Below are 12,778 nucleotides of genomic sequence, written 5' to 3'. Positions count from 1 at the left end.
GGGGAGCCCAGGTGCCCACAGAGGCTCATCTGTGCAGCCCGGAGGGCAAACCTGGCTGGTCAACAGTGCGTAGTCCTGTCATGTGTCCTTGGAAGCTGCCTTGTGACCCTGGGCAACCCCCAAACCTCCTGATCTCGGACTGGACCCCTCATTGCAGCAAAAACAAGGGTTTGCACTTGACCCGGGTCTCGGCAAGACCAGACCCGCCTTCTGTGTCCATGTCCTCTCAGAACCCAGCTGGCCTTTCTACCCCAGGTCTCCTGCTTCACAGGTGGAAGCAATGGCAGGTCCAAGGTTCAGTCTGGAGACCTTTTCTCTCGCCCTCACGTGGGGGTTTCTGCACAAACAGCCGCACAGGATGCAGACCTGCCCCAGGGCGGACTTGGGCCACAGGATGTGGCTGCTGGGGCTACTTCTGGAATGTTTTTCTCAGCAGGGAGACTGGCTACACTGGCTCCTTCACCGGGGGTGAGGGTGGGGGAAGATTCAGGAGGCCCCAGAGGTCCTGGCAGGTGGCACAGAATGGGAGGCTTGGATCTGGAGCAGGGAGGGTCAGACGCCCCAGGCTCCCTCGCATTGGCTTGTCTTCAGCACCCAGGGTGGTCTGTGGGCAGAACGAGCTGCAGTGAGCTTGTTTCCATCACCTCACCAGGATGCTAGGAATCTCATCCGAGAGTCCCCGAAGGACTCTCCCCAAGGACTCTCCAGGGAGAGCAGAACGTAGCCTCCCTGACCCCTTGCATCCCCCCCCCCCCCCCCCCCCCGCTCACCATGCCCGACCCCAGAGCCCACAAGGCTGCTCCGTTGAAAACAATGCACCAGAAACTCTGTGTCCCAGTTTTTATGGTTTTGCAGCAGAATGCCCGACGTGGAACATAATTGCAAATATTCGGCTGTGCAAAAGAGAACAGTGCTTAAGTACAAATGGAGACATGATTCTTTTTTTTAAATAAATACTTAAACACAACCCGGGTCCCACAAGCACCTGGACTCTATGGTCTGAGCGGCGGAGCTGCCAGCCCGTGGACCCACGAAGACGTCATGATTGCCCTCCCCCCGGAATCAAAACATGGAACCTGGTGCCGATGATCGATCACAATGAGCCCCCTTTGGAACCTTCCCCAGCCCTGTCTACGTGATCTGGCCGGGACAAGGACACTGGAATTTCTCGAAGATCAATGGTCCGTAACAGTTAAAAGGATTCTACGTGATTCCCTTGGCCCCCGTGTCTGGAGGAGGAATGTCTAGATGACTTTCTTCAGCTCGTCGTACAGAACCAGCACGAAGGCGCCCCCCATGCCCCTTAGGACGTTGGACCACGCGCCCTTGAAGAAGGCTTTGCCCCCTTCATCTTTGAAGATCTTCCGCCAGCAGTCGACGGTCCCCTTGTACATGATGTCGGCTGCAAGAGGAACAGACAAGAGAGCTTACTGGGAGGTTACTCGGGAAAAGAGCAAAGGGAAACCGAGAAGACACGGTCCACACACTGAAACCGGATGCCACCCTCCAGGCGACCTGGATTTCTCATCCCAGGGAAAAATGAGGCTCTGCACACCAACAGCTCCAGGTCTTGGCCGCTGCTCAGCCCACTGCTGTGGCTATAACCAAAACACCCAAATTGCAGCCCCGTGTCCACTCCTGGGATCAGTGCAAGGTCCCGGGCCAGCGTAGAGAAGACCAAAGCACGGGCAGCACCAAGGGCCCGGGCAGGTACCCGGCAGGGCTGCAGGGTTCTAGCGCCCCTGGATCAACAGTTACGGTCTCAAACCCTGTGAAGCGCCTCATCTGTTAGCCCCGCTTCCCATGGCCTGAGGCCACCAAAGGGCCCGTCATTCCAGGAGCTCTTGTATCTCTCATCTCCGAGGACAAGTCCCGGTCACCAGGACCGAGACAACGTACCTCCTTTGCGCCCGGACTGCATCATCATCCGCCGCCGCACGGTGTCGAAGGGGTAGGAGACCACGCCGGCCACGGCCGTCACGGTCTGGGCGATCATCCAGCTCACCACGATGTGCGTGTTCTTGGGGTCTGGGAGCATGCCTGCGGGGTCACCAGCCAGCGTTAGGTTCCAGCGCCACACGCACAGCGGGGCAAGAGCAGTACTGCCTGCCCTGGTGCCACGTGGAGCCCCCGCGACCAGGGAACGGCATGGAACCACCCGCAGGGCATAGAGTGGTCTCTGAGGCCCACGCTTAGTGCCTGGGAACGGGCTCTCTCTACAGAGAGGGACAGGCGAGCCTGGTAAGTGCATGTACCACACAAGAGGCGGTTCTGCTGCACAGACACTAGCTTTCAGGGTGTGAACGGCACACCCTAATGTTCACGCTGAAAACCCCAGATACCTAAAAATAACTGCCTTTAAAAAACAGTGTAAAGCGTCTTCAGAGGAGACCCTAATCCAACACCATCAACACCCTGTAAAAAATCTAAACTCAGACGCACAGAAGAGGCCCACGTGAGGACACACGGACAAAACTGCCATCTACACACCGAGGAGACGCCACGAACGCCAGCAACCCCGTGGACGTGTGGATGTCAGACTTCCCACCCTGCAGAGTGTGGCTCTGCCAACAGCGGATCCCGGAGCCCCCGCCGCACGTGCAGCCCCACAGCAAGAACACACGTACCCTTGGCCGTGTCGTAGACGCCGAAGTAGGCCGCCCGGTAGATGATGATGCCCTGCACGGACACGTTGAAGCCCTGGTAGAGGCCCCGGATGCCGTCGGACTTGGTGATCTTCACCAGGCAGTCTCCAAGGCCCTTGAACTCCCGCTCGGTGCCCGACTTGCCGACATCGGCCGCCAGACGGGTTCTGGCGAAATCCAGCGGGTACACGAAGCAGAGGGAGGTGGCGCCCGCGGCCCCGCCTGATGCCAGGTTGCCGGCAAAGTACCTCCAGAACTGCGTGTGCTTGTCCACGCCCCCCAGGAAGATCTGCTTATACTTATCCTTGAACGCAAAGTTGAGGGCCTGCGTGGGGAAGTAGCGGATCACGTTGGCCAGGTTGCCCCTCCAGAAGGACAGCACGCCCTGCTCCTTGGGGATGCGCACGATGCAGTCCACGATGCCCTTATACTGCTTGTCGGCGGCGATCTGCTTGCTGGCGTGCTGCACCTGCGAGATAGACAGGCGGACAGGCTCGTTAGAGGGCCCGCACACAGTACCAGCCAGCGTCCCTAGGGTAGGCGAGTCCCTGGAGGGGAATTCCTGCATGTGAGCACGGTAGCTCCACGGGAGAGCTCATATCCCGGGGGGGCCTATGCCTGCAAGTGGAACCGCTCAACCGTGCACGGGAGGAGCGCACTGGGTCGACAGGATGGGGCACAGCCCAGGACACTGGTCCCTGCAGGTCCGCACCGGTCAACCCAGCACCGGAGGGCACTCATCCCGGGAGGTGAGTCCCTGCAAGTCGGAACCGCTCATCCGTGCGCGGGAGGAGCGCACTGGGTCGACAGGACCGGGCACACCCAGGACACTGATCCCTGCAAGTCCGCACCGCTCATCCGTGCACGGGAGCGTGCACTGGCTCGACAGGACGGGGCACAGCCCAGGACACTGGTCCCCGCAGGTCCGCACGGGTCAACCGACAATGTTCCCACTGCCCCACCCGCAACAACGTTGCCAAGGACGCGCTGCAACAATGTTGCCAAGGAGGCGCCGCAACAATGTTGCCGCCAGCTGGTCGCGGGCGCAACGACTTCCAGCGGAGCGCCGCGGCTCGCCGCCTCTCGGGCCGGAACGGGGCGGAGCAAAGTCCCGGCCTCCATCACAGGGGGCGCTCGCGGGGCTCCCGCGGTCCGCTCGGCCTCGACGGTGGGAACCGCGGGGGCGAGGCCCGCTCTCCGGGCGCCCGAGAGCTCGGCCCCAGCGCGCACGCGCGGAGAGCGCCACGTGACGCGCGGCCGGCCCGGCCCCGGAAGCGGGCGGCGCGCGGACAAAGCGGCGCGGCCTCGCACTTCCGGCGGCCGCGGGTCCCGGTGCACGCGGCCGGCCCGCCCCGCTGTCACCCCCCACCGCGAGCCCTCCCAGCACGCCCGGACCCCCCCCCCCGACGGGACCGCCGTCCCGGGTCCCCGAGCGCGCACGCGCCGTGCGCACCTGCAGCAGCAGCTTGACCCGCTCGATCGGGGCCACGGCCGTCTTGGAGATGGCGGCGGCGATGCCTCCGGCTAGGAAGTCCTTGGCGAACGAGATGGCCTGCTCCGTCATGGCGGCGGGCGGGCGGGCGGCGGACGGCGGAGTGCGGGCGCGGACAGCCGGACGGACGGGCGAACCGAGGGAGGGAGGGAGGGAGGGAGGGAGGGCGCCGCTGGCTCCGCGCTGCCGCCGCCGGGACCGAAAGGACGGGGCGCCCAGCGCGCAGCCGCTAAGGGCCCGAAGCCCCGCCCCGCGCCCCCGCCCGCCGCGCCCATTGGCCGCGCCGCCCGCCGACGCCCCGCCCCTTCCCGCGCGCCGCGCCCCCGCGGGCTGCCGGGAGCCACAGCGCGCCCCGCCCCGTGCCCGCCCGCGCCGCGCCCATTGGCTGCGCTGCTGCCGTTGCCCCGCCCCTTCCCGCGCGCCGGGCCCCGAGGCATGCCGGGAGCGGGACCCCGCCCATGCGCCGTGCGGCCCGAGGGCTCGGCCGCCGCCGTGACCTTGTGAAGGTCGCCGCGGGCCCTGGCCGCTCCCGGCGGGGGGAGGGGGCGGCGGCGGCGGGTCCGCGAGCCCGGGCTCCTTCCAGCCGCTGGCCCCCCGGGCGCGCCCAGCACCGCGACCCTGACCCTGCGCGACCCGTCCCCCGACCGCGACCCCTTGGCCCCGTGTGCTGACCCCGGGGTCACGTCGCGGCCCCGGGCTCCTCTGGAAGACCCCAAGGTCAGCTCGAAGACCGCAAGGTCAGGTCGCCTGCCACCTGCACTTCCCCCCTCCAAAAGCCCACAGTCCCCACGACTGGCCGCCCGACCCGTCCTTACTCCAGCGCTCCGCCCACTGGCCCATGCGGACGCCCCAGACCATCCCCAGCGAGCCCAAGCCTGGGCCCCCCCAAGACCTCGCGCCCTCATGTGGGGGTGCTGCGGCCCGCATGGACGGGTGACTCGCGGCGGCGCTCGCTGCACGGGGCCATGCTGAGCCGGCCACGCATGCACCTGTGCATTCGTGCACCTGCACACACACGGGGCACCTGCGCGCGCAGAAGGCACCTGCACACGCACACGCACCTGTGTGTCCAGCTGCACACTCAGACGGCACCTGTGCACACGCAGAAGGCACCTGCACACAGAGGGCACCTGTGCACACTCAGAAGGCACCTGCACTCGCACATGCACCTGTGCATTCGTGCACCTGCACACACACAGGGCACCTGCGCACACTCAGAAGGCACCTGCACACGCACATGCACCTGTGTGTCCAGCTGCACACGCAGACGGCACCTGTGCACACGCAGAAGGCACCTGCACATACGCGTGCACCTGCACACGCAGACGGCACCTGTGCACACGCAGAAGGCACCTGCACACACACGTGCACCTGCACACACACATGCACACACACCCCGGGCACCCCCAGGAGGGAAGCTCAAGCCCGGACACGGTGTCCTGCGGAACGTTCCATTGACCTTGAACCTCTTACTGGATTGTAACCGAGCGAGCGATCCGAGTGGAAGGTGTGTTGCTCGGAGTGGAAGGTGTGTCGCTCGCTGGCTTGGCCTCAGCGGGACTCCAGCTCCGGGAGGCGCCCTCAGGGCTCCGCCGGACTGGCTTTAGGCCTCCCTGTCTCTCTTCCTGTCTCTCTCCTGTCCCTGCCTCCGCTTCCGTCCTCCTCCTCCCTGCTCCCGTGCTCGCCCCACTTGTGTTTGCTCCCCTGCGTCCCCCTGGCAGGTAGGGAACCCTTGAGCGGGTGGCCGGATGCCAGCAAAGCATCGCGGAGCTTTGTGTCCTTGTCCAGTTCCCTGTGTCCTTGCGGATGCCGGCTCCGCCCAGGCCTGGCCTCTGGGAGAGGCAGGTGAGGCTGGAGCACCCGTGCTGGCCAGGGTGCGGGGGGTGCTGGGGGAGCACCCAGAAGTCACTTAGAGGGCCCCAGGGTCTGGGCTCGCGAACACGGCGTTAGAGATTCTGGCACATTCTGGGGGCTTCGCTGGGACAGGGAGCGGGAAGGTCCCTGGAGGGCCCCAGGCTTGGCGCAGCGGCCGTGGGGGGCACCTCCAGGTGACAACAGTACGGGCCTGTCTGGGCCGGAAGGGCCGGGCACCGAGTGCCAGTGCCCCAGAGGTCCGCTGGGAGGGGGGGCGCCCAGGCTGACGACTGCAACGGAGTTGGGACGGAGCGAGGAGCTTCTCTAGAGCGCCGGGCTCGGCGGTGGGGGGCTCCTGCCGTGGGGGGCGGTTAGCCTCTGCCCTCCGCTAGCTCTGAACTCCCAGCAGCCGGCTCGGAGCCCTGGGGGCCCCGGGAAGCTTCTGGAATCCGTTTGCACGAACCAACAGGAGCCCTTGCACTTAGGGCTAATTGAGGTTCAGGACACGTTTTCCCTCGGGTGGGGGGGGGTGGGCGGGTAGGCTCAGGCACTGACCTGTTCGTCCTTGGAGTGTGTGTGCGGGTGACACAGGGCCCGGGATGCACGGGAGCTGGCCCTACAGAGCAGGGGGCTGAGGAACACTGGAAACCAAGAAGCTCGTGTCCCGGGAAAGGCCACAGCCTGCACGGTCTCACCGGGATAGGGGAGGGGTGGCAGGGGAGGCAGGGAGGCCCGGGGCCTGCAAAGGGTTGTTTCCAGCCCGCGCGGGGACCCTGAGAAGCACCCCCGAGCCTAAGACTGCACAGGGCGCCCCAGGTGCTCGCCTGGCGCCGGGCCAGCAGGTGCCTCACGCCGCGGCCCCACGGTGTCTGGAAAACGGGTGTGGGAATTAAACAAATAAAAGATTGTAGTAAAACTGTTGGCAAAGATTGTGCCTTGCAGCTGATGGCTGAGAACGACGGGGTGGGCTGCGCGCTGGGGGTGGGGGTGCCTTCCCTGAGGCCTGCCTTTAAGGAACCCGGTCGGTTGGGTCAGATGGTGCCCCCCCCACGGGACCCTGCGATGCCGGTGGTCAGGAGGGTGGTGACGCGTTCCCCGGGGGCGCTGCTTGGAGCCCTGGGGTCACACACCTGCCCAACGACAGGCCGGGTGCGTCCAGGAATAACTGTCCCCTGCACAGGTGCTGGTGGGGGGGGGGGGGCAGCCGCAGAATTCCACCCTCCAGAGCCCCCCTGGCTCCTGAAGACTAAGGCCCTTTAAAGACACGCGTACCCGGCTCTGCTCCCCGTCAGACGCCCCTAAAAAGAGCTGTATTCCCGACAAACGAAGAGGCAGGTCGTGTGGCAGCGAGGCCCCACGTTGTAATCTCATTTTTCTGGTGTTTTACTACCAAAAGAGACACGGGACAGCGCGTGGTGTAAGGAACCCACGGACTGTCGCCGCCTTCTGAGATGTTATCTGGCCGCTGGCTCCCAGCCGTGGTCTCCGTGGGTCGTGGGGTCGGGGCGCCGGGGGATGTGCGCGCCCAGGGGCGGCCCGTGCTGGGCCCGGGGTCGTGGGGTCGGGGCGTCGGGGGCGCAGGCACAGAGCAGCCGGGACCACGGGGGGGGGGGGGGGACGACTTGGATGTTCCGAGGGGCCTGGTGAGGAGCGCGGTTGCTTCTACCCCTGCGTCCCTGAGACAAGTGGCAGCCACCGAGAGCAGGTGTGCGATGTCACCGGGTCCGTCAGCGTCACGCAGCGCGGCCACCCCGAGAGGGCACCAGCCCTCCCTGCTTAGCACCAGCCCAGGACAGGGGCGGCGGACCCGGTGCAGGAGGGGACCCCGCGGTGAGAGGAGCCCGGGTCACCTGCCCCAGGCCGGGTCAGGGGTCGGAAGGGGTGGGAGGAGCCCGGTCACCTGCCCCAGCCCCGCGCAGGGGTCGGACGCGGTGGGAGGAGCCTGGACGGGGTGGCAGGAACCCGGGTCACCTGCCCCAGCCCCGCGCAGGGGTCGGACGCGGTGGGAGGAGCCCGGGTCACCTGTCCCAGGCCGGTTCTGGGGTCGGACGGGGTGGGAGGAGCCTGGACGCGGTGGGAGGAGCCCGGGTCACCTGCCCCAGGCCTGCGCAGGGGTCGGACGCGGTGGGAGGAGCCCGGGTCACCTGCCCCAGCCCCGCGCAGGGGTCGGACGCGGTGGGAGGAGCCTGGGTCACCTGTCCCAGGCCGGTTCTGGGGTCGGACGGGGTGGGAGGAGCCTGGACGCGGTGGGAGGAGCCCGGGTCACCTGCCCCAGGCCTGCGCAGCGGCACCTACGCGGTGGGTGGGGCCTGGGTCACCTGCCCCAGGCCAGTTCAGGGGTCCGACGGGGTGGGAGGAGCCCGGTCACCTGCCCCAGCCCCGCGCAGGGGTCGGACGCGGTGGGAGGAGCCTGGACGGGGTGGGAGGAGCTCGGTCACCTGCCCCAGCCCCGCGCAGGGGTCGGACGCGGAGGGAGGGGCCTGGGCGGGGCGCGAAGGGCCTGTTTCAGGGGCGCCAGGTGAGGCCTTGAGCCCGACTCCTCGTCCTGCAGCAGGGCAGCTGCGGGCACCGCCCTGGACGCCGCGGCCCCGCTCATCACCACCTCATCCCTCTTCCACCCCAGGCTCCGATCGACACCCAACTTGCCATTACTATTATTATTATTATTTTTAAAATTTGGACTCTGACCAAAAGAATGCATTGACGTCTGCGTGAAGGCACATCTAATGAGACAACATCGAGCACAGGCGCGATTGGTGTGAGTCTACACGCTCACACGTAGACGTAACTTGGCGTCTCTGTAGAAAACCCGTCCACACAGAGAAAGCTACTGGGCGTATAAGCATGTGGAGGCCCGCGCAGTTGCTCATTTTTACTATTTTTATTTAAGGATTTATTTATTTGAGACAGAGCGCGCACGTGCACCAGTGCACACGCGCGTGGGAGGCGCGTCAGCCACCAGGGATGTGACCGACTGGACCGTTTTCCTAATAATTCCAGAACGTCCGCTCACAGACACCTTGCGAGCTGCTCTGCACTGTCATTGCCCGATATACAGAAGAGCGCAAGGCACCTGCCTGTTCAGAAGATAAATTAAGGCACACGTACACAAGAGTTGAGCGTGACACGCGTCGCTCGGGGACCTGGGTGGAAAGGAGTCCTGTCCACCCCATGACCCGCCACCTGCGTGAGGCAGCAGCTGCTTAAACACACGCAGAAGCGCGGGGAAAAGAGGCGTGGAGGAGGCGCCCAGGGGGCCTGGGTGCCACCGGGCCTTTGCACAGACTGTGCGGCTCCCGCCACGGCAGCGGGACCTCCGGCGAGCGCCCTGCGCCTGCTGCGGCCTGCCCCACTGCTGGGGCTCAGGGCGGGGAGGCCCGGGTGCCCAGCAGCAGGTGCAGCGCGCCCCCCGCCGCGGCCGCCACCTGCACGTCCCGGAAGCCGTGCTGCTCCAGCAGGTCCCGGTACTCCGCCCCGCTGCGGCCGCGCCCCCGGGGGCGCACCAGCAGGCTCAGGGCCGCCGCCAGGTTGCTCCGCGCCGCCGCTGGGTCCTCGTCCACGGTCTCCTCGGCCACCAACACGCCGCCGCCTACGAAGCACACAGCCAGCTGCGGTCAAGGGCAAGGTTTCCACGGTGGGCCCCGTGGGGACACCCCGCACGGGGGTGGGATGCAGTGAGGGGACTGCCGGGCCTCCTGTGGCGAGGTGGGGACACTGCCCGCCAGTGTGCAGGGTGAGCAGAACCACAGGGGACAGAGACCCAGACCCTGGGATGGGAGGAGGACACAGCACCGGGACGCGGAGCCGGGGGCGAGCCCAGCGCTGGTGGACACAACCCGGGGCCGGGATGGTTCACCTCGTGCACACGGGTGGGGGAAACTGAGTCTGGGTGCAGGGACCGCGGCCCCATCACGGCGCACGCATGCTGGAAATCCCATAAGAAAATCTTACAAAAGGCCAGTTTGAGCTCTGCGACCCCTGCGCCCTGGGTGCAGGCCACCCGCGAACTGGCAGCTCTGCAGGTGCAGGGAAGCCCTGGGGTGCGAGCTCTGACATCTGTGAACCTGTCTGGGGGGAAGCCTCAGCGCCCCGGGCTCGCCCCTGCACTCCCCCAGCCGGCCCTCCTGGCCATGAACGTCGCCTGCAACCGCACTGTCCCAGGGTCACATCCTCGCCCAGCTCTGGGGTCCAGGGGGGACACGCTCCCTCCACAGGCTCCGGGGAGGGGCCCTCCTGCCTCCTCTCGCCTGCACACTCTGCATGTCGCCTGGGCCACAGCCCCGTCTCTACGCATACACGCCCCGTTGCACTTCACACTTCAGTTCCTTCTTTCTTTTTGTGCAAAATAGGAGACCCCACATGACGGGCGCCTCCCGGCCCAAGTGCAAGACTACAAGCAGCCTCACGGTGCACAAAACAGGACACGCGGATGGCCGGCTCGTTTACGCTCCCCAAGGCCGCAGGGAGGCCCCCCCAGAACTGCTTCGCCAGATGCCAGGAGCTCAGGACGCGGAAATGAGAGCCGTGGTTCCGGAACTGGGACCTCGAGGGCCTGCGACGGGGCCGCGGGGTGGCTGGATGCGTCCTGCTGCACGGCCTGACGGGCCATGGCGGCTGTGACCGCCTTGGACACGGCCCCGGGGACACGGAGCGCCGAGGCCGGCAGTCAGGGGAGGTGCACAGCCTGCGTCCTCAGAGGGACCACTTGGGGCGCGTCCAGGAGCCTCCGGGGCCCCAGAGCGCAGACGCCAGTCACCGGCTTTATGGGGCCAGGACACGGGGCTCCGGTGAGAGGTTCCCAGAGCTCCCGGCACGCTCCCCGCGGACCAAGCCGGGTCACCTGGCTCTCCGCCAAGCCACCTCGTCCTGTCTTTCCTTTCTGGGTGCGCATGTGCAGGAAGGCCCCGGCCCGGGCCCCGTCTCACCTGGCTTGCAGCGGCCTGACAGCCGGCCCAGCAGCGCGTGCACCTGGTCGTCCGGCCAGTCATGCAGGATTCTGGAGAGCACATACAGCTCTGCCTCCGGGAGGCTGTCCTTGAAAAAGTCACCTGGGAACAAAATAAAGAAATAAGAAAATAAAAAAAAAAATAATAATAATAAAAAGAAATAAGAAAATAAATAAAAAATAAGGAAATTAAAAGAATACTAAGTAAAATAAAATTTATAAAATGAGAAAAAAAGAAAAACTCAGGAGAAAATAAATGAATAATAAGAAATAAATAAAATGAAATTAAAAAAAAAGAGAAGAAAAAGGAAAACTCACGTGGAAAAAAGAATTATTAATTAATTAAATGAAGTTAAAAAAAAAAAAATCACCTGGTGTGGAAACAAGGTGCCATGAGCCCGTCAGGGACGCGGGAGCTACGTGTCCACCCGACAGACACATGACGGGGGGGTGGGGGGGTCGGCCGCTCCCCAGAACTGCTGGCAGCAGGGACAACTGTGTCCTGATCCCAAAACATGCCAGAAGTCCGAACCCTGGGCCGTCAGCACGCGTGCCCTTGGGCCGGGTCGCGGCGCCACGGGATTCAGGACCGCAAGGGTTTCTTTTCAAGCTGCTCCCACGTTTGCATCCACCCCCTGCCCCGGCCCTGGAAGTTCTCCCTCGCATCTAACTCAAGGCTTTCCTGCTCCAGCTTGTGTGGCCGTGGTGGGTGCAGACACCTGCAGACGCCCACCTCTGCCGATCCACGTCCCCACGTGCCCGCCCAGCACCGCTGCTTCCAGGGCCGCTGACACGGCCGCTCACGCTCACGTTGTATGACGTGGAGATGCACACGACTGTGCACGCACACACGGAAACTCATGTGCATGCACACACGCATGCAGACCACACGCAGGTGCACACACACTGCATGCACATGCACATCACACACACACGTAGCTGCACACGCGCACATAGACAAATACACGGATGATGCACACATGCATGAACATGCAGAGACAAATACATGCATAGATACGTTTGAATGCACATACACACACGCAACACACACTCAGACAACACACGTATCATATGCACACACAGGGACACCGACACAGAGATATGTATACAGGCACGTGCATGCAGACAGGCAACACACGGGCATGCACACGCACAGACACACACGTGCAGGCACATGCACACAGAGACTGAGACTTAAAGACATCAGACACAGAGATATGCACAGATGCAAACACACACACTGCATGCACACACAAACACATGCAGAACAAATAGACATGTTTGCACGCACAATGCACACATGCACATACATGCAAAGACAACAAATGCATGCATGCACACACAGACGTTTGCGTTTACACGGACACACACGTACACACACACTCAAACACACGTGTCATAAGCACACACAGGCACACCGACACAGAGACATGTACACAGGCACAGATGTGCATGCATACAGGCAACATGCGTGCATGCACACGTGCAGACACACACGTGTGCATGCACATGCGCACAGAGACTGAGACTTAAAGATGTCACGCACAGATATGCACAGATGCAAGCACACACACAGGCACAACTACATGCCCACACAAAGAAGACACACGTGTGTACATGCACATACAAACACATGCAGACAGACATACTTTTGCATGTACACAGACAACACACACATGCACATACATGCAGAAACAACAAATGCATGCATGCACACACGCAAAGACGATTGCATTTACACATACAACACACACGTATCATAAGCACGCACAGGCACACCGCACAGACGTGCCCAGGCACACATGTGCATGCATAGGCACACGCACGCACACGCCCAGACAC

At 63.9% G+C, this 12,778-nt stretch overlaps 3 protein-coding genes across 4 annotated transcripts in view; 1 reads left to right on the top strand and 2 right to left on the bottom strand.

Annotated features, from left to right (window-relative positions):
- Positions 1 to 826: 826 nt before the first annotated feature.
- On the bottom strand, positions 827 to 4,295 carry SLC25A6 (solute carrier family 25 member 6). Its single transcript, XM_077889437.1, has 4 exons — positions 4,099 to 4,295; positions 2,628 to 3,114; positions 1,900 to 2,040; positions 827 to 1,402 (listed from the first exon to the last, which is right to left on the bottom strand). The coding sequence occupies exons 1-4, from the start codon at positions 4,207 to 4,209 to the stop codon at positions 1,245 to 1,247; spliced, it is 897 nt and encodes a 298-aa protein (XP_077745563.1). The 5' UTR covers positions 4,210 to 4,295; the 3' UTR covers positions 827 to 1,244.
- LOC144308970 (uncharacterized) lies at positions 4,208 to 12,465 on the top strand. The gene is made up of 5 exons (XM_077889913.1): positions 4,208 to 4,602; positions 4,746 to 4,874; positions 4,991 to 5,136; positions 7,673 to 9,724; positions 10,341 to 12,465. The coding sequence occupies exons 1-4, from the start codon at positions 4,208 to 4,210 to the stop codon at positions 8,662 to 8,664; spliced, it is 1,662 nt and encodes a 553-aa protein (XP_077746039.1). The 3' UTR covers positions 8,665 to 9,724; positions 10,341 to 12,465.
- Positions 8,858 to 12,778, bottom strand: part of ASMTL (acetylserotonin O-methyltransferase like) — a 60,409-nt gene continuing 56,488 nt past the window's right edge. For both annotated transcript variants that reach the window (XM_077888938.1, XM_077888937.1), the window contains exons 12-13: positions 10,917 to 11,039; positions 8,858 to 9,580 (exon numbers count right to left, since the gene is read on the bottom strand). In XM_077888938.1, the coding sequence (XP_077745064.1) occupies positions 9,354 to 9,580; positions 10,917 to 11,039 (350 nt within the window). In that variant the 3' untranslated portion in view covers positions 8,858 to 9,353. The remainder of the gene's footprint in view (positions 9,581 to 10,916; positions 11,040 to 12,778) is intronic.

Source organism: Canis aureus, chromosome X (assembly GCF_053574225.1).
Source record: "Canis aureus isolate CA01 chromosome X, VMU_Caureus_v.1.0, whole genome shotgun sequence".
Classification (NCBI taxonomy): Eukaryota; Metazoa; Chordata; class Mammalia; order Carnivora; family Canidae; genus Canis; species Canis aureus.
Note: the sequence above shows the minus strand (reverse complement) of the source record. Positions and strands in the feature narration are given on the sequence as shown.